The sequence below is a fragment of the Bombina bombina genome, chromosome 4 (genome assembly GCF_027579735.1).
Source record: "Bombina bombina isolate aBomBom1 chromosome 4, aBomBom1.pri, whole genome shotgun sequence".
NCBI lineage: Eukaryota > Metazoa > Chordata > Amphibia > Anura > Bombinatoridae > Bombina > Bombina bombina.
In genome coordinates this window covers 173243411-173263308 of record NC_069502.1, presented here as the reverse complement: position 1 = coordinate 173263308, position 19898 = coordinate 173243411, and the positions used below count along the sequence as shown (strand labels likewise).

The following is a 19898-nucleotide window of genomic DNA, read 5'->3' as shown; positions in this document are numbered from 1 at the left end:
ACGTCAGAAATGACAAAACCGGCTTCCTCCAATCATGGCTTGCTCCCCAGAGCGTCCAGCTCGTGATGCCCGGCTGTGATTGGAGGAAGCCAGTTTCGTCATTGCTGTGGTCTACAGCAGGAAGAAGAAGGAGGGGGATCGGCGATCCGGTTTTGCAGGAGTAAAAGGTAAGTATTTCTTCAAATCCAGTGCAATGTTAATTTTCATCAATGAAAGTGCCCCTGTTTTTAAAAGTATTTTTAAAAACCGAGCACTCATTGATGAAAATTGACCTTCATTTTAAACACATAATGTAAGTCCCGCTCGGGACCAGTGCATTTTATATAAATGAATTATCTTGGTCAGTTCATGATGTGGTGGTTTGCTGGTTATAAAACTATATGAGCTGTGATATTTTATAATTTTTGCTTATTTGTTTATCTTTTTTTAAAGAGCCTACTTGGCTTTCCACAAACCTGGGAATACTGACCTGTATCGAATGCTCAGGAATTCACCGGGAGCTTGGTGTGCACTACTCCAGAATTCAGTCACTCACATTGGATGTACTGGGGACCTCCGAGCTTCTGGTATGTTTAGAATACTTTTTATTTTAATGCTAGTAGCAAAGATACATGGAAGCTTTGTTTTATGTCCATTAGCTGTCAGTTCAGGTTACCTACCCATTTGTTTAGAGACAATCGAATACTACTAGTTTTGATTAATATTTTTTCTAAATGACTTAAAGGATCACTAAACACATTAGAACAGCATAATCAATAAATGCATAATATAAAGACGATAAAAAAGGATTTGGTTTGAATTTCACATTTAGTAGATTTTTTTCTGACAAATTTCAGTTTGTTCAATTTTATTTCCCAGCTATCAACCAATCACAAAATGCATATACTTATATTCTGTAAATTCCTGCACATACTCAGTAGGAGCTGGGGCCTCAGAATGTGTGCATGTAAAAACATTGTGCCTCTTTAGATAATGGAAGCAACTTCTGGCTAGATTACATGTGGAGTGCAAACTTTTACGCCCAAGCGATAAGGGGTTTATTGTTTGCACTCATCGGGCATACCACTCATATTATGAGTTGAAAGTAAATGCATTCACTTCAGCGCAATCGTGATTTACACTAGAAAGATTACCGCAACTTCAGAGCTCTGGTTAACTGTTTCACAAAACAAAAAAGTTGCACAAAACACATCAAAAATACATTACAAAGTAGTTACACTCATAATAACACTAATCTAAAAAAAAGTTATAAAGGCTCAAAGATATGAGATCTCAGGTGTTTCGGGGAAAAAAATGCAAAGGACTTTAACTTTGAGATACATTGCTAAAGATGTATGTGTATATGTATGTGTATTTATATATATTTATATATATATATATATATATATATATATATATAAATTTTTTATAGAATGAAGGGCACTCTCAGGTTTTTTAGTATTTGCAAAACAAAGTTATTTATTCTTAGTATCAACAATTCTTTATAGTCAACGTTTCGGCTTTCACTGAAGCCTTCCTCAAGACAGATAACATCTATAGAATAAAAGAAAGAACAGCCAATGTATACAAACACATAATTTTAAACTAACGTGAAAATATATATATATATATATATATATATACACACAACTATATACGTATTCATATGTATATACATATATATATATATATATATATATATATAGAAACATTTTATAGAATGAAGGGCACTCTCAGGTTTTTTAGTATTTGCAAAACAAAGTTATTTATTCTTAGTATCAACAATTCTTTATAGTCGACGTTTCGGCTTTCACTGAAGCCTTCCTCAAGACAGATAACATCTATAGAATAAAAGAAAGAACAGCCAATGTATACAAACACATAATTTTAAACTAACGTGAAAATATATATATATATATACACAACTATATACGTATACATATGTATATACATATATATATATATATATATACATATATATATATATGTATCCTTTAATATAAAAGGCCAAGTGTGTTTGTCCGAAGCTTTCATGCGCAGTAGAGACTGCACGAGGACAAACATACCTGGCCTTCAACAAACTGACCTGGGCTGGCTGCTGGCATCTAATCCGTGAAGGGGGTGGAGCTGACCGGTCGTGAAGGGGTGGAGCTGGGCATAAATGGGAAGAGTCTGAGCATGACGGGGCGAGCGGGAGTTGCCGTGGCTGTCTGAGTGTCTGCATGAGAGAGAGAGCATCACAAGAGGGGAGAGAGAGAGCAATAGAGAGGGGTGAGAGAGAGAGCAAAAGAGTGTTAGAGAGAGCAAAAGAGAAGGGTGAGAGAGAGTAAAAGAGAAGGATGAGAGAGAGCAAAAAAGAGGGGTGAGAGAGAGCAAAAAAGAGGGGTGAGAGAGAGAGCAAAAGAGAGCGGGGGAGACAGAGAGGGAGAGAGCAAAAGAGAGGGGAGAGAGAGAGATCAAAAGAGAGGGGGAGAGAGATCAAAAGAGAAGGGGGAGAGAGAGCAAAAGAGAGAGGAATTGAGAGAGAGCAAAAGATAGGGAGAGAGAGAGAGAGAAAAAGATAGGGAGAGAGAGAGAAAAAGATAGGGAGAGAGAGAGAAAAAGATAGGGAGAGAGAGAGAAAAAGATAGGGAGAGAGAGAGAAAAAGATAGGGAGAGAGAGAGCAAAAGATAGGGGGAGGGAGAGAGCAAAAGATAGGGAGAGAGAGAGAGCAAAAGATAGGGGGAGAGAGAGCAAAAGAGAGGGGGAGAGAGAGCAAAAAAGAGAGGGAGAGAGAGAGCGCGCAAAAGAGAGGGGGGAGAGAGACCAAAAGAGAGTGGGGGGAGAGAGCAAAAGAGAGGGGGGAGAGAGAGCAAGCAAAAGAGAGGGTGAGAGAGAGAGTGGGCAAAAGAGAAGGTGAGAGAGAGAGCAAAAGAGAGGGGGAGAGAGAGTGCAAAAGAGAGGGGAGGGGGAGAGAGAGAGCAAGGGGGGAAGAGAGAGAGCAAAAGAGAGGTGGAGAGAGAGAGCAAAAGAGAGGGGGAAAGGTCAAAAGAGAGGGGGAGAGAGATAAAAGCAAAAGAGAGGGTGGAGAGCGAGAGCAAAAGAGAGGGGGGAGAGAGATCAAAAGAGAGGGGGGAGAGAGCAAAAGATAGGGAGAGAGCAAAAGATAGGGAGAGAGCAAAAGATAGGGGGAGAGAGAGAGCAAAAGAGAAAGGGTGGAGAGAGAGCAAAAGAGAAGGGGGAGAGAGAGCGCAAAAGAGAGGGGGAGAGAGAGCAAAAGAGAGGGGGGAGAGAGAGCAAGTAAAAGAGAGGGTGAGAGAGAGCGGGCAAAAGAGAAGGGGGAGAGAGAGCAAAAGAGAAGGGGCAGAGAGAGCAAAAGAGAAGGGGGAGAGAGAGCAAAAGAGAGGGGGAGAGCGCAAAACAGAAGGGGGGAGAGAGAAAGCAAAAGAGAGGTGAGAGAGAGCAAAAGAGAGGTGGGAGACAGAGTGCAAAAGAGAGGGGTGCGAGAGTGTAAAATAGAGAGGGAAGAGAGAGAGCAAGAGGGGGGGGGGAGAGCAAGAGAGGGGGAAGAGAGAGCGCAAAAGAGAGGGGGAGAGGTCAAAAGAGAGGGGGGAGAGAGAGATAAAAGCAAAAGAGAGGGTGGAGAGAGAGAGCAAAAGAGAGAGAGAGAGAGCAAAAGAGAGTGGGGAGAGAGAGCTCAAAAGAGAGGGGAAGAGAGAGAGCACAAAAGAGAAGGGGAAGAAAGAGAGCAAAATAGAGGGGGGGGGGAGAGCAAGGGGTGGGACCGCTGTACTGCAAAAAATGGCCCGTGTACACGGGCTTTAGGACTAGTACACATATAAACACATAAATACATATGTAAGTGCATTGGAGCCCTTTGCTGTCAAGTAGATAAAACCATGAAAAAACATATTCATGCAATATTCAGATTTAATAAAGTGTTATACTGTGTATTTACTGTAAATATTTCACATTCCAATATTCTGCACATAGCAGAATACTGTATGTTCTAAGTATTATAAATAGATATATATAAAGGTATAATTATAAATTCTACCAAAAAAACATCCGCTATATACACTGTGTGCAGAATTATTAGGCAAATGAGTATTTTGACCACATCATCCTCTTTATGCATGTTGTCTTACTCCAAGCTGTATAGGCTCGAAAGCCTACTACCAATTAAGCATATTAGGTGATGTGCATCTCTGTAATGAGAAGGGGTGTGGTCTAATGACATCAACACCCTATATCAGGTGTGCATAATTATTAGGCAACTTCCTTTCCTTTGGCAAAATGGGTCAAAAGAAGGACTTGACAGGCTCAGAAAAGTCAAAAATAGTGAGATATCTTGTAGGGGGATGCAGCACTCTTAAAATTGCAAAGCTTCTGAAGCGTGATCATCGAACAATCAAGCGTTTCATTCAAAATGGTCAACAGGGTCGCAAGAAGCGTGTGGAAAAACCAAGGTGCAAAATAACTGCCCATGAACTGAGAAAAGTCAAGCGTGCAGCTGCCAAGATGCCACTTGCCACCAGTTTGGCCATATTTCAGAGCTGCAACATCACTGGAGTGCCCAAAAGCACAAGGTGTGCAATACTCAGAGACATGGCCAAGGTAAGAAAGGCTGAAAGACGACCACCACTGAACAAGATACACAAGCTGAAACGTCAAGACTGGGCCAAGAAATATCTCAAGACTGATTTTTCTAAGGTTTTATGGACTGATGAAATGAGAGTGAGTCTTGATGGGCCAGATGGATGGGCCTGTGGCTGGATTGGTAAAGGGCAGAGGGCTCCAGTCCGACTCAGACGCCAGCAAGGTGGAGGTGGAGTACTGGTTTGGGCTGGTATCATCAAAGATGAGCTTGTGGGGCCTTTTCGGGTTGAGGATGGAGTCAAGCTCAACTCCCAGTCCTACTGACAGTTTCTGGAAGACACCTTCTTCAAGCAGTGGTACAGGAAGAAGTCTGCATCCTTCAAGAAAAACATGATTTTCATGCAGGACAATGCTCCATACTCCACAGCGTGGCTGGCAAGAAAGGGTATAAAAGAAGAAAATCTAATGACATGGCCTCCTTGTTCACCTGATCTGAACCCCATTGAGAACCTGTGGTCCATCATCAAATGTGAGATTTACAAGGAGGGAAAACAGTACACCTCTCTGAACAGTGTCTGGGAGGCTGTGGTTGCTGCTGCACGCAATGTTGATGGTGAACAGATCAAAACACTGACAGAATCCATGGATGGCAGGCTTTTGAGTGTCCTTGCAAAGAAAGGTGGCTATATTGGTCACTGATTTGTTTTTGTTTTGTTTTTGAATGTCAGAAATGTATATTTGTGAATGTTGAGATGTTATATTGGTTTCACTGGTAAAAATAAATAATTGAAATGAGTATATATTTGTTTTTTGTTAAGTTGCCTAATAATTATGCACAGTAATAGTCACCTGCACACACAGATATCCCCCTAAAATAGCTATAACTAAAAACAAACTAAAAACTACTTCCAAAACTATTCAGCTTTGATATTAATGAGTTTTTTGGGTTCATTGAGAACATGGTTGTTGTTCAATAATAAAATTAATCCTCAAAAATACAACTTGCCTAATAATTCTGCACTCCCTGTATATAGACGTGTATTTAGGAATAAATTGAACATGCTCTACTATATGAAGAACATTGGAATGTGAAATATTCATATTTCTCCAACATTGGTGTGTCCGGTCCACGGCGTCATCCATAACTTGTGGGAATATTCTCTTCCCCAACAGGAAATGGCAAAGAGCACAGCAAAAGCTGTCCATATAGTCCCTCCTAGGCTCCGCCCACCCCAGTCATTCTCTTTGCCTGCTGAACAAGCAGCATCTCCACGGAGATGGTGAAGAGTATGTGGTGTTTAGTTGTAGTTTTTTATTCTACTATCAAGAGTTTGTTATTTTAAAATAGTGCTGGTATGTACTATTTACTCTGAAACAGAAAAAGATGAAGAGTTCTGTTTGTGAGATGAATATGATTTTAGCAGCAGTAACTAAAATCGTTTGCCGTTTCCACATAGGACTGTTGAGATGACATAACTTCAGTTGGGGGAAACAGTTGGCAGACTTTTCTGCTTAAGGTATGACTAGCCATATTTCTAACAAGACTGTGTAATGCTGGAAGGCTGTCATTTTCCCCATCTTGGGGACTGGTAAGCCATTTTCTTAGTCTCAAACAGAATAAAGGGCTTAATATGGGCTATAAAACTGGTAGACACTTTTATGGGCTAGATCGATTGCTTTATTTGGGCATTTTATACAGCTTGAAGTTGAAATTCACACTTTATAACTTTGGAGAACGTTTTTTTACGTCAGGCCCTGGTTTAGACACCTTCCCAGTCAGGAAGGGCCTTCTATGTAGTAGGCAGAGCCTCATTTTCGCCCCATTACTGCGCAGTTACTTTTGAGAGCAGGACATGCAGCTGCATGTGTGTGGGTCTGGAAGTGGTTGAAAAGGTTCCTAGAAGGCTTCATTTGGTATCGTATACCCCCCTGGGTTTAAAGGGTTAAAGGTCTGAAATTTGGGGTGCAATGCTTTGAATGCTTTAAGACACTGTGGTGAAAATTTGGTTAAAATTGAACAATTCCTTCATAGTTTTTCACAAATTCAGTGAAAAAAAGTGTGCCCTGTTTAAAATTTAAAGAGACAGTAACGGTTTTGTTTTAAAACGGTTTTTGTATTTTATTGACAAGTTTAAGCCTGTTTAACATGTCTGTGCCTTCAGATAAACTATGTTCTGTATGTATGGAAGCCAATGTGTCTCCCCCTTCAAAATTGTGTGATAATTTTGCCATAGCGTCCAAACAAAGTAAGGACAGTACTGCCACAGATAGTAAAGTTGCCCAAGATGATTCATCAGATGAAGGGAGTAGACATAGTTCTACATCATCTCCTTCTGTGTCTACACCAGTTTTGCCCACGCAGGAGGCCCCTAGTACTTCTAGCGCACCAATGCTTGTTACTATGCAACAATTGACGGCAGTAATGGATAACTCCATAGCAAATATTTTATCCAAAATGCCTGCATTTCAGAGAAAGCGCGATTGCTCTGTTTTAAACACTATAGAGCAGGAGGGCGCTGATGATAATTGCTCTGTCATACCCTCACACCAATCTGAAGTGGCCATGAGGGAGGTTTTGTCAGATGGGGAAATTTCTGATTCAGGTAGAATTTCTCAACAGGCAGAACCTGATGTTGTGACATTTAAATTTAAATTAGAGCATCTCCGCGCACTGCTTAAGGAGGTGCTATCTACTCTGGATGATTGTGACAACCTGGTTATTCCAGAAAAATTGTGCAAGATGGACAAGTTCCTAGAGGTTCCGGTGCACCCGACGCTTTTCCTATACCCAAGCGGGTGGCGGACATAGTGAATAAGGAGTGGGAGAAGCCCGGCATACCTTTTGTCCCCCCTCCTATATTTAAGAAATTATTTCCTATGGTCGACCCCAGAAAGGACTTATGGCAGACAGTCCCTAAGGTCGAGGGGGCAGTTTCTACACTAGCTAAGCGCACTACTATTCCTATCGAGGATAATTGTGCTTTCAAAGATCCTATGGATAAAAAATTGGAGGGTTTGCTTAAAAAGATTTTTATACAGCAAGGTTACCTCCTACAACCTATTTCGTGCATTATTCCTGTCACTACAGCAGCGTGGTTCTGGTTCGAGGAACTAGAAAGTCGCTCAGTAGAGAGACTCAGTATGAGGAGGTTATGGACAGAATTCACGCACTTAAGTTAGCTAATTCCTTTATTTTAGATGCCGCTTTGCAGTTAGCTAGATTAGCGGCGAAAAATTCAGGGTTTGCAATTGTGGCGCTCAGAGCGCTCTGGCTAAAGTCTTGGTCAGCGGATGTATCTTCCAAGACAAAGTTGCTTAATATCCCTTTCAAGGGTAAAACCCTTTTTGGGCCAGAATTGAAAGAGATTATCTCAGACATCACTGGGGGTAAGGGCCACACCCTCCCACAAGATAGGCCTTTCAAGGCCAAGAATAAGTCTAATTTTCGTTCCTTTCGCAATTTCAGGAACGGACCGGCCTCCAACTCTGCAGCCTCTAGACAAGAGGGTAATGCTTCGCAAACCAAACCAGCTTGGAAACCGATGCAAGGCTGAAACAAGGGTAAGCAGGCCAAGAAGCCTGCTGCTGCTACCAAAACAGCATGAAGGAGTAGCCCCCGATCCGGGACCCGATCTAGTAGGGGGCAGACTCTCTCTCTTCGCTCAGGCTTGGGCAAGAGATGTTCAGGATCCCTGGGCACTAGAAATAGTTTCTCAGGGTTATCTTCTGGAATTCAAGGAACTACCCCCAAGGGGAAGGTTCCACATGTCTCACTTATCTTCAAACCAAATAAAGAGACAGGCATTCTTACATTGTGTAGAAGACCTGTTAAAAATGGGAGTGATACACCCAGTTCCATCTGTGGAACTAGGAATGGGGTTTTACTCAAATCTGTTTGTAGTTCCCAAAAAAGAGGGAACTTCCAGACCAATTCTGGATTTAAAGATTCTAAACAAATTTCTCAGAGTGCCATCGTTCAAAATGGAAACTATTCGAACGATTTTACCCTCAATCTAGGAGGGTAAATTTATGACTACCGTGGATCTAAAGGATGCGTACCTACATATTCCTATCCACAAAGATCATCATCAGTTCCTAAGGTTCGCCTTTCTGGACAAACATTACCAGTTTGTGGCTCTCCCATTCGGGCTAGCCACTGCTCCAAGGATTTTCACAAAGGTACTCGGGTCCCTTCTAGCGGTTCTAAGACCAAGGGGCATTGCAGTGGCACCTTACTTGGACGACATTCTGATACAGGCGTCGTCTCTTTCAAAGGCAAAGGCTCACACAGACATCGTTCTGGCCTTTCTCAGATCTCACGGGTGGAAGGTGAACATACGCCAGTCTAGTGGGCTGGGGCGCGGTCTGGGACTCCCTGAAAGCTCAGGGTCTATGGTCTCGGGAAGAGTCTCTTCACCCGATAAACATTCTGGAACTGAGAGCGATATTCAATACTCTCAGGGCTTGGCCTCAACTAGCAATGGCCAGATTCATAAGATTCCAATCAGACAACATGACGACTGTTGCTTACATCAACCATCAGGGGGGAACAAGGAGTTCCCTGGCAATGAGGGAAGTGACCAAAATCATAAAATGGGCGGAGGATCACTCCTGCCACCTATCTGCGATCCACATCCCAGGAGTGGAAAACTGGGAGGCGGATTATCTGAGTCGTCAGACATTCCATCCGGGGGAGTGGGAACTCCACCCGGAGATATTTGCCCAGTTGACTCAATTATGGGGCATTCCAGACATGGATCTGATGGCGTCTCGTCAGAACTTCAAGGTTCCTTGCTACGGGTCCAGATCCAGGGATCCCAAGGCGACTCTAGTGGATGCATTAGTAGCGCCTTGGGCCTTCAACCTAGCTTATGTGTTTCCACCGTTTCCTCTCATTCCCAGGCTGGTAGCCAGGATCAAACAGGAGAGGGCCTCGGTGATCTTGATAGCTCCTGCGTGGCCACGCAGGACTTGGTATGCAGACCTGGTGAATATGTCATCGGCTCCACCATGGAAGCTACCTTTGAGACAGGATCTTCTAGTACAGGGTCCATTCGAACATCCAAATCTAGTTTCCCTCCAGCTGACGGCTTGGAAATTGAACGCTTGATTTTATCTAAGCGTGGGTTTTCGGATCCTGTGATAGATACTCTGGTACAAGCCAGAAAACCTGTAACTAGAAAAATTTACCATAAAATATGGAAAAGATATATCTGTTTGTGTGAATCCAAGGGATTCTCATGGAGTAAGATCAAAATTCCTAGAATCCTTTCTTTTCTTCAAGAAGGTTTGGATAAGGGATTATCAGCGAGTTCTCTAAAGGGACAGATTTCTGCTTTATCTGTCTTGTTACACAAACGACTGGCAGCTGTGCCAGATGTTCAAGTTTTTGTTCAGGCTTTGGTCAGGATCAAGCCTGTTTACAGACCCTTGACTCCTCCCTGGAGTCTGAATTTAGTTCTTTCAGTTCTTCAAGGGGTTCCGTTTGAACCTCTACATTCCATAGATATCAAGATGTTATCTTGGAAAGTTCTGTTTTTGGTTGCTATTTCTTCTGCTAGAAGAGTTTCTGAGTTATCTGCTCTGCAGTGTAATCCACCCTATCTGGTGTTCCATTCAGATAAGGTTGTGTTGCGTACTAAACCTGGTTTCCTTCCAAAGGTTGTTTCCAACAAGAATATTAACCAGGAAATAGTTGTGCCTTCTTTGTGTCCGAATCCAGTTTCAAAGAAGGAACGTTTGTTACACAATTTAGATGTAGTTCGTGCTTTAAAGTTCTATTTAGAAGCAACAAAAGATTTCAGACAAACGTCTTCTCTGTTTGTCGTTTATTCTGGCAAGAGGAGAGGTCAAAAAGCTACTGCTACCTCTCTTTCCTTTTGGTTGAAAAGCATCATCCGATTGGCTTATGAGACTGCCGGACGGCAGCCTCCCGAACGCATCACAGCTCATTCTACTAGGGCTGTGGCTTCCACATGGGCCTTCAAGAACGAGGCTTCTGTTGATCAGATATGTAAGGCAGCGACTTGGTCTTCCCTGCACACTTTTGCCAAATTCTACAAATTTGATACTTTTGCTTCTTCGGAGGCTATTTTTGGGAGAAAGGTTTTGCAAGCCGTGGTGCCTTCCGTTTAGGTAACCTGATTGGCTCCCTCCCTTCATCCGTGTCCTAAAGCTTTGGTATTGGTTCCCACAAGTTATGGATGACGCCGTGGACCGGACACACCAATGTTGGAGAAAACAGAATTTATGCTTACCTGATAAATTACTTTCTCCAACGGTGTGTCCGGTCCACGGCCCGCCCTGGTTTTTTAATCAGGTTTGATGATTTTTTTTCTTTAACTACAGTCACCACGGCACCCTATGGTTTCTCCTGTTTTTCTCCTGTCCGTCGGTCGAATGACTGGGGTGGGCGGAGCCTAGGAGGGACTATATGGACAGCTTTTGCTGTGCTCTTTGCCATTTCCTGTTGGGGAAGAGAATATTCCCACAAGTTATGGATGACGCCGTGGACCGGACACACCGTTGGAGAAAGTAATTTATCAGGTAAGCATAAATTCTGTTTTTCATGCCGGGTTAGCACACATGTGAATATGGGATCAGGTTTGCGTGCAAGTAGGGTTTTTTCCAGTTTTTTTTCTCCATTGACTTTTATGGGGGAATACATGAACAAACGCATGCTATATTGTGAGTTCGGCTTTTTGCTCTTGTCTGGTTAAAGGGACACTGAACCCAAATTTTTTCTTTTGTAATTCAGAAAGAGCATGCAATTTTAAGCAACTTTCTAATTTACTCCTATTATCAATTTTTCTTCGTTCTCTTGCTATCATTATTTGAAAAAGAAGGCATCTAAGCTTTTTTTTTTTGGTTTCAGTACTCTGGAGAGCACTTTTTTATTGGTGGGTGAATTTATCCACCAATCAGCAAGGACAACCCAGGTTGTTCACCAAAAATGGGCCGGCATCTAAACTTACATTCTTGCATTTCAAATAAAGATACCAAGAGAATGAAGAAAATTTGATAATAGGAGTAAATTTGAAAGTTGCTTAAAATTTCATGCTCAAACTGAATCACGAAAGAAATTTTTTGGGTACAGTGTCCCTTTAATGCACAATCGAAAAAAGTTTACTTTTAGCTCATAATACGAGCTCAACCCGACGAGTTCAAAAACCTAACTTCTAGCGCAATTAACGCTCGGCCGGGAGCATTTTATTAGTGCTCCACTTGAAATCTGGCCCTTAGAAAGATGCTAAAAATTGACAGAATCATAAAAGTTTAATTTTAACTTTAGTGCTCCTTTAAACTTATTTGCGTCTTGATTTTATGCAGAATATTATCTTACATTAATAAACAGGTTATTTTTGTAAATATGTGTGCAATTCATTTTTTTTTCCAATTGTTGCCACTTCATTTATTTTTTTCCTGTCTTTAATAAACCAAACTTTATTTGTCACACTTGCATATCCCTCTCGGTAAAACAGAGGCATGTGTCCTTATCAACCAGTGAGAATTAGTACTGCAGTATTAGTTTCAACTTAAATTTAAACAGCTTTTATTTAACATTTCAGAAACAAATATTTATATGCTACTCTTTCATATGTTTGTGAGAACATTTTTAAAGTACAATTTGCCTTTAAAGGGACAGTCTACACTAGAATTGTTTTTGTTTTAAAAGATAGATAATCCCTTTATTACCCATTCCCTAGTTTTGCATAACCAACAGTTATATTAATATCATTTTTACCTCTGTGATTATCTTGTATCTAAGCCTTTGCAAACTGCCCCCTTTTTCAGTTCTTTTGACAGACTTGCATTTTAGCCAATCAGTGCTGGCTCCTAGGTAACTCCAAGCGCATGAGCACAGTGTTATCTATATGACACACATGAACAAACACCCTCTAGTGGTGAAAAACTGTCAAAATGCATTTAGAAAAGAGGTGGCCTTCAAGGTCTAAGAAATTAGTATATGAACCTCCTAGGTTTAGCTTTCAACTAAGAATACCAAGAGAACAAAGCAAAATTGGTGATAAAAGTAAATTTGAAAATTGTTTAAAGTTACATGTCCTATCTGAATCATGAAAGTTTATTTTGTACTAGACTGTCCCTGTAAGTCTTTGTCTCAGTTAAGACAATGAGTAACGTTCAACCACACATTTTTTATTGTCGCACTCAATTTTGCAGGATATTGCAGTTATTACACCCAATCATATTTTCTCCTAAATATATTGTATTTACAATATTGTTTCTGCAGCTTGCCAAAAATATTGGTAATTGGGGGTTTAATGAGATTATGGAGGCCTGTCTGCCTATTGATGACTCGGTGAAGCCTGCACCCAGCAGTGACATGTAAGTAGATTAATTAATAGTTTTAGTTTAACGCACCATCTCACACAGAGACTACATTCTAAGTTTAGTTACCCAGGATTCCACAGGTCAGTACTGGAACTGCATGTGCACACCTGACCGTAAGCCTTGTAATGAGTCAGGAACAGGCCTGTGGAATATGTATTACAGATGCAATCTATATTATATTCCTACAGTACATATTGTGTAAACACCAACTTCCCATTTCAGGAATGCAAGGAAAGATTACATTACTGCAAAGTATATTGAGAAAAAGTACGCCAGGAAAAAATACACTGATAACTCTTCAAAATTGCACAACTTATGTGAAGCTGTGAAAAGCAGAGACATACTTGCACTGGTGCAGTTACATGCAGATGGTGTGGATCTAACAGAAACCATTCCCCTGGCTAATGGGCACGTAAGTACTCACACTGTATTCACATACAAAAGCCTCTTGTTTTGGTCATGTTAAAGAATAGAATTCAGTCTAAGGATACAAAATAAATATGCTGAGGTGTGTTCAGACTCGAGTCCTATGTGTTAGGGTGGTCAAATGAAGCTGCTGATTTTATAGCATCACTAATCGTTTACGGAACTCCAGACATCAAAGTGTACCAGTCAGCTATATATTAACTATTTAATAAAATGACTGAAACACAATGTTGTGCTAATCAGCTCCTTGTGTGTGCTCTTCCAGTTAGTGTCTTATGCAGTGTTTGCTATAGGCACTTTTTTTTTATAGGCACTGCTCAGTGGTCATGGGATTTTGCTGCAAAGTGCAGTCGTTAGTTTGGTTTGCTGTACCATGCAGTTGTCTCTTGGGTATGACTGTAACAGCTGCTTGGGTTTGACCATGCAGTGGCTGCTTGCATATGATGCACTGTACTGTTGGCAATTAGATTTGGCGCCTCTCTGTGTTTTTTTAATTTGGCAATTAGATTTCATGTACTGTGCGTTGGCCACGTTATCTTGATGCACTGTGCAGTGTCAGCTTAGGTTTCATGCACTGTTCGAGGGCTGCTTGGATTTTATACACAGTGCAGTAACTGCTGATTGAATTTAATGTACCATGCAGTAGTGACCACTTGGTTTTATTCACAATGAAATTATAGCCACTTGGGATTGTTGCATTGTGCAGTTGCATGTATGAGAGGTAAGGATTTATATATCCCATGTATTGAACCTGATCCCTGGCATTAACACAAGAAGTGATGATATTGTCTTATGTTAAATGCCACCAACATGCGCTTTTTCTCTTGGTTTACAAATGTACATATTCTGTCCTAGGAACAAGGTGAGACGGCCCTTCATCTCGCTGTCAGATCGGTTGACCGCACTTCTCTACACATTGTTGACTTTCTGGTACAAAACAGGTAAAAATATTTTTTTGACAAATGATATTTGTTTTTTTAAATGGAAAAATGTATTATGTAATAGTATTGTGCATAATAAATATACTAGATACTACAATACAGTGAGTATGAATATAGATTATTTATTAAAGCTAAAAGGTAAGTGTAATGTGTATGGCAATGAGTAATCGGACACCACAACAACGCAGAGCACCCAGCATTGCATTAAGAATACTTTGTTTTGGTTTCTTACACAACAACAAAAAACTATAAAACTGAAGTTGCCACAGGCTTAATGTGAAGTTAATGTGTAATATTTTAACAATAGGGTAATAACATAATATCCATGTACATAATATTTCCATTTAAAGGAGAGGAGAGTCCACAACTTCATTCATTACTTTTGGGAATACAGAACCTGGCCACCAGGAGGAGGCAAAGACACCCCAGGCTTAAATACCTCCCCCACTCGCCTTATCCCCCAGTTATTCTTTGCCTTTCGTCACAGGAGGATGGCAGAGACGTGACGAACATTCGGAGTAGTCTCTTATGGAGGGTAGTACTCTTCGGAATGGGACTGGAGTTTTAAGTAGTCCTGTCAGCCTCTCAGTGAGAGCATGGATGAAAGTAAGAGTCCGGAGATGCAGGGAGAGTCTTTCTGTGAAACCATCCCGACTCATATTAACAGCTCCACAAGCAATCAGCGTTGACAAGTTTCGCGGCCTGCTTTCTGCACTCAAGTCCATGTCAGGAGCAATGCTTCTACCTCTCACACTTGAAGGGCCGTGTTCCTGTTCAACGGCATAGATTCTGGTAAGATCGTTTCATTTTTTTTATTTTCATAATTTTTATTATTAGTAGAATCAAAGTTACAACATCATATAATACAGTTTTTGCACGACAGAGACAAAACATACATTTTCAGGATTATCAAATGTTAAATCTGTCGTATCAGACTAGAAATGTAACAAAACAAACTAGGTACGAACGTCTGCCTATGTTGGCAGCAGAGAATCATTAGAAATAAAAATGTTTGTTAATATGAAAATAAATGTATGATTAGTAGTAAGAGGGGTCTCTAATTGAGCCACATGCATGAGTAAATTATTATATCAATCAGAGTGTAATGAAAATCAGAAGAAAGAGAGAAGGAGAAGAAGAAGAGGGAGAGGATGGAGAAAAAAAAAAGTGGGGGAAAGGGAGGGGCTAAGGGGAGGCAAAGGAGCAGCCATTGACTATTACTCAATTGGGGTAAGGGAAACCATCAGTCCGGGGCAGATTCTTGGGAGGTATATATGTACATCTACCCACCCCTGAATCCTGAAAGAGGTTAGTGCCTTAGAAAAAACACATATCTTATGTATGGGTGCTAGGTTACAGTATGAGGATTGTGTGCTCCTTTACAATCCATAATGAATGCCTCTGCCAGACTCATCTTCCTTACACGTCGCTCTTCATCTGCTGCACCTCTCTGCCAATCTCTTCACTGGCTTCCTCTTGCCTCTAGGATCAAACACAAAATTCTCATTCTGACATACAAAGCCCTCAACTGCACTGCTCCCCCTATATCTCAGACCTTGTCTCCAGATACTCTCCCTCCCGTCCCCTTCGCTCTGCTCACGACCTCCTACTCTCCTCCTCTCTTGTCACCTCATCACACTCCCGTTTACAGGACTTCTCCAGACTGGCTCCCATCTTGTGGAACTCTCTGCCTCGCTCCACAAGACTCTCTTCTAGTTTTAAAAGCTTCAAGTGCTCCCTAAAGACTCTACTGTTCAGGGATGCATACAACCTACGCTAACCTTTCTTTATACCAGTTCCTCTCCTTTATTGCTATCCCCTGAACCCCCTTAGCATGTAAGCCTAAGAGTCCAGCTGTTTGTTGATCACCTTCTCAAGAGCTGACTACAACAGTGCAACTCTTGGCAGGGCCCTCTACCCATTTGATCCCTATAATTGTTTTGTTGTACTCCGCCTTTGTTAATAGCGCTGCGGAATCTGTTGGCGCTCTACAAATAACCGATAATAATAATAGGTGATCGTTTCATTTTTTATACATAATGATGACAAGCAGACAGGGTCACAGTGTGACGCCTTTTATCTTATGGAATCAAGGGTTAATATTCTGAGTAAGGGGATTATTGAACAGGGAGGGGTTTATACATGATATTGTTTGTGTTATTGCTGCGTTATGTGCGAGATGAGGCTCTAGCAATGGTGGAACTTTCAGGTTGACTTCTGGGAGTATTTGCGCAGCCGGTTTAGGCGCGTTTTCTCCTTAGTGCAGGGGCAGTCCTGAGAGGCATCCCATGTGACCGGGTGTGGCCGTCTCCACTTCTTCTGTTGATCAGTGGCGAAGGAGACGAAGCAGTTTCTTAGTCCGGGTCATAGGAGGTGGTGAGTGCCCCGACCATTGGAGGTATAAAGGTGCCTGTTTATTAATCTAATCTAGTCCATAATAAAAATGCAAGCTATGGAGGACTCTGATGCGTTAAAGGGTACTCCCTCTTTCACAAAGTCTCATTCCTGTGTTTATTGTGAGGAGTTTCTTGTAAACCAGCCTGCTAAACTATGTTCCACATGCCTTCATAAAGTTGCGACATCTAAGATTAAAGGGATGTCTAGTACTACTGAGCCGTCCACCTCTGAGGGTTCTTCGTCCCGTGAGGTGTGTTACCTGCTTTCATCTCTGAGTGCACATGCAGCGCCCCAGGGTCCAACCATTACTCCTACGGGAGAGATTTGTTGGCCATCAGATTTTGTGTATCAACTGCAAACGGCAGTATCGAAAGTGATCCATGCCTTACCACGTTCTGCTAAGCGCAAGCGTAGGGCGTATCATGGCGGCCCGGCCCAGGGGTTGTCTACGCCTATGGAAATACCAGAGGCGTTATACGATAACGTGGCCCACTCTGACTCTTCGGAGAAGGCTCCTTCTGGGTCGGAGTCCATGTCATCTCAACCTCCGGCTGCGGAGGAGCGTAACTTTAGGTTTAGGATGGAGAATTTGCACTTTTTACTGAAGCAAGTGCTTGCTACTCTGGAGGTTCCGGAACCAAAGCTTCCGGAGGAACTTTTGATTCCTAAGCTTGATAAAGTATACAAGGACAGGGTGGTGCCTCAGACCTTTCCGGTTCCTGTTAAGATAGCTAATTATTATTATTAATTATTAAGAATGAATGGGAGCGATTAGGTTCTTCCTTTTCCCCTATCTTCCTTTAAAAAACTGTTCCCTGTTCCGGAATCTCAGCTCGACCTGTGGGGGACTGTCCCTAAGTTGGATGGTTCTATTTCCATACTCTTGAAGGGGACGACTATTCCTATTGATGATAGTTAGTCGTTTAACCCCTTAATGACCGGACCATTTTTAAATTTTCTTACCCTTAATGACAATGGCTATTTTTACATTTCTGCAGTGTTTGTGTGTAGCTGTAATTTTCATCTTACTCATTTACTGTACCCACACATATTATATACCGTTTTTCTCGCCATTAAATGGACTTTCTAAAGATATCATTATTTTCATCATGTCTTATAATTTACTAAAAAAAAAATAATAAAATATGAGGAAAAAATGGAAAAAACACACTTTTTCTAACTTTGACCCCCAAAATATGTTACACATCTACAACCACCAAAAAACACCCATGCTAAATAGTTTCTAAATTTTGTCCTGAGTTTAGAAATACCCAATGTTTACATGTTCTTTACTTTTTTTGCAATTTATGGGGCAATAAATACAAGTAGCACTTCGCTATTTCCAAACCACTTTTTTTCAAAATTAGCGCTAGTTACATTGGAACCCTGATATCTGTCAGGAATACCTAAATATCCCTTGACATGTATATATTTTTTTTTAGAAGACAACCCAAAGTATTGATCTAGGCCCATTTTGGTATATTTTATGCCACCATTTCACCGCCAAATGCGATCAAAAAAAAAAAAGTTCACTTTTTCACAAAATTTGTCACAAACTTTAGGTTTCCCACTGAAATTATTTACAAACAGCTTCTGCAATTATGGCACAAATGGTTGTAAATGCTTCTCTGGGATCCCCTTTTTTCAGAAATAGCAGACTTATATGGCTTTGGGGTTGCTTTTTGGTAATTAGAAGGCCGCTAAATGCCGCTGCGCACCACACTTGTTTTATGCCCAGTAGTGAAGGGGTTAATTAGTTAGCTTGTAGGGTTAATTTTAGCTTTAGTGTAGTGTAGTAGACAACCCCAAGTATTGATCTAGGCCCATTTTGGTATATTTTATGCCACCATTTCACCGCCAAATGCGAGCAAATTAAAAAAAAAAACTTTACATTTTTCACAATTTTAGGTTTCTCACTGAAATTATTTACAAACAGCTTGTGCTATTATGGCAGAAATTGTTGTAAAAGCTTCTCTGGGATCCCCTTTGTTGAGAAATATCAGACTTATATGGCTTTGGCGTTGCTTTTTGGTAATTAGAAGGCCGCTAAATGCTGCTGCGCACCACACGTTAATTATGCCCAGCAGTGAAGAGGTTAAATTAGGTAGCTTGTAGGGAGCTTGCAGGGTTAATTTTAGAGATCAGCCTCCCACCTGACACATCCCACCCCCTGATCCCTCCCAAACAGCTCTCTTCCCTCCCCCACCCCACAAACAGTTTGGCCCCAAAAAAACCCCAAAAAGTATTATTTTATTTTTTACTTAAAAACTATTTCTGTAGTGTAGCAGCCCCCCACAATACCCCCTCCCCCTCCCAGACCCTTTTATATTTAAAAATTTTTGTTTAACTTTTTCTCCCTTTCTACCCTCATTCATTGGTGTCAGTGTGGCTAATGTGCGCACGTGCACGCGCACCCCGTGCACGTGCCCATGCACGCTCACGTGCACACTCACCCCCTCGTGCACGCGCATCGTGCACGCGCGTGCACCCTCACACCCGGACACTGGCACCATCGCTACCGGTGCAGAGAGGGCCACAGAGTGGCTCTCTCTGCATCGGAGGCTTGTAAAGTGGTATTGCAGGATGCCTCCATATCGAGGCATCACTGCAATACCCTCAGAGCTGCTGGAAGCATTTGTGATCGCTTCCAGCACTCTGTTAGACAACTGACGTACCAGGTACGTCCATTGTCATTAACTGTTAGTTTTTGCATGACGTACCTGGTACGTCAGTTGTCATTAAGGGATTAAAGAGCCCATGGATAAAAAAGTTGGAAAACATGTTAAGAAAAATGTTTCAGCACACAGGGTTTGTTTTTCAACCGGCAGCGGCTGTAGCTGCGGTTTCCGGAGCTGTGACATATTGGTGTGAATCCTTGTGTGATATGTTCGAGAGGGAGACTTCCATTGACAAGATACAGGATAAGATTAAGGCATTGAAGGTCGCCAATTCTTTTATTTGTGACGCCAATATGCAAATTATTCGTATGAATGCAAAGGTTTGTTTTCTCTGTTTTAGCTTGCAGGGCACTGTGGCTAAAGTCTTGGTCTGCGGACATGACCTCTAAGTCAAGGCTGTTGTCCCTGCCTTTTCAAGGAAAGATCCTGTTTGGTCCGGGATAAGAAGGCTAAGTTTAAAGGATCTACTTTTCGTGCGGACAAGGCCCAGCGCCAGAAGCCCACCACAAAAGTGGATCAGTCCAAGGGAACTTGGAAGCCTGCTCA

General features: G+C 41.6%; 1 protein-coding gene across 2 annotated transcripts in view; it reads left to right on the top strand.

The window, feature by feature from the left end:
• ASAP2 (ArfGAP with SH3 domain, ankyrin repeat and PH domain 2) overlaps positions 1-19898 on the top strand; it is a 774383-nt gene that overhangs the window by 632522 nt on the left and 121963 nt on the right. For both annotated transcript variants that reach the window (XM_053709709.1, XM_053709708.1), the window contains exons 15-18: positions 433-566; positions 12810-12904; positions 13133-13322; positions 14192-14277. In XM_053709709.1, coding sequence (XP_053565684.1) covers positions 433-566; positions 12810-12904; positions 13133-13322; positions 14192-14277 — 505 coding nt within the window. The remainder of the gene's footprint in view (positions 1-432; positions 567-12809; positions 12905-13132; positions 13323-14191; positions 14278-19898) is intronic.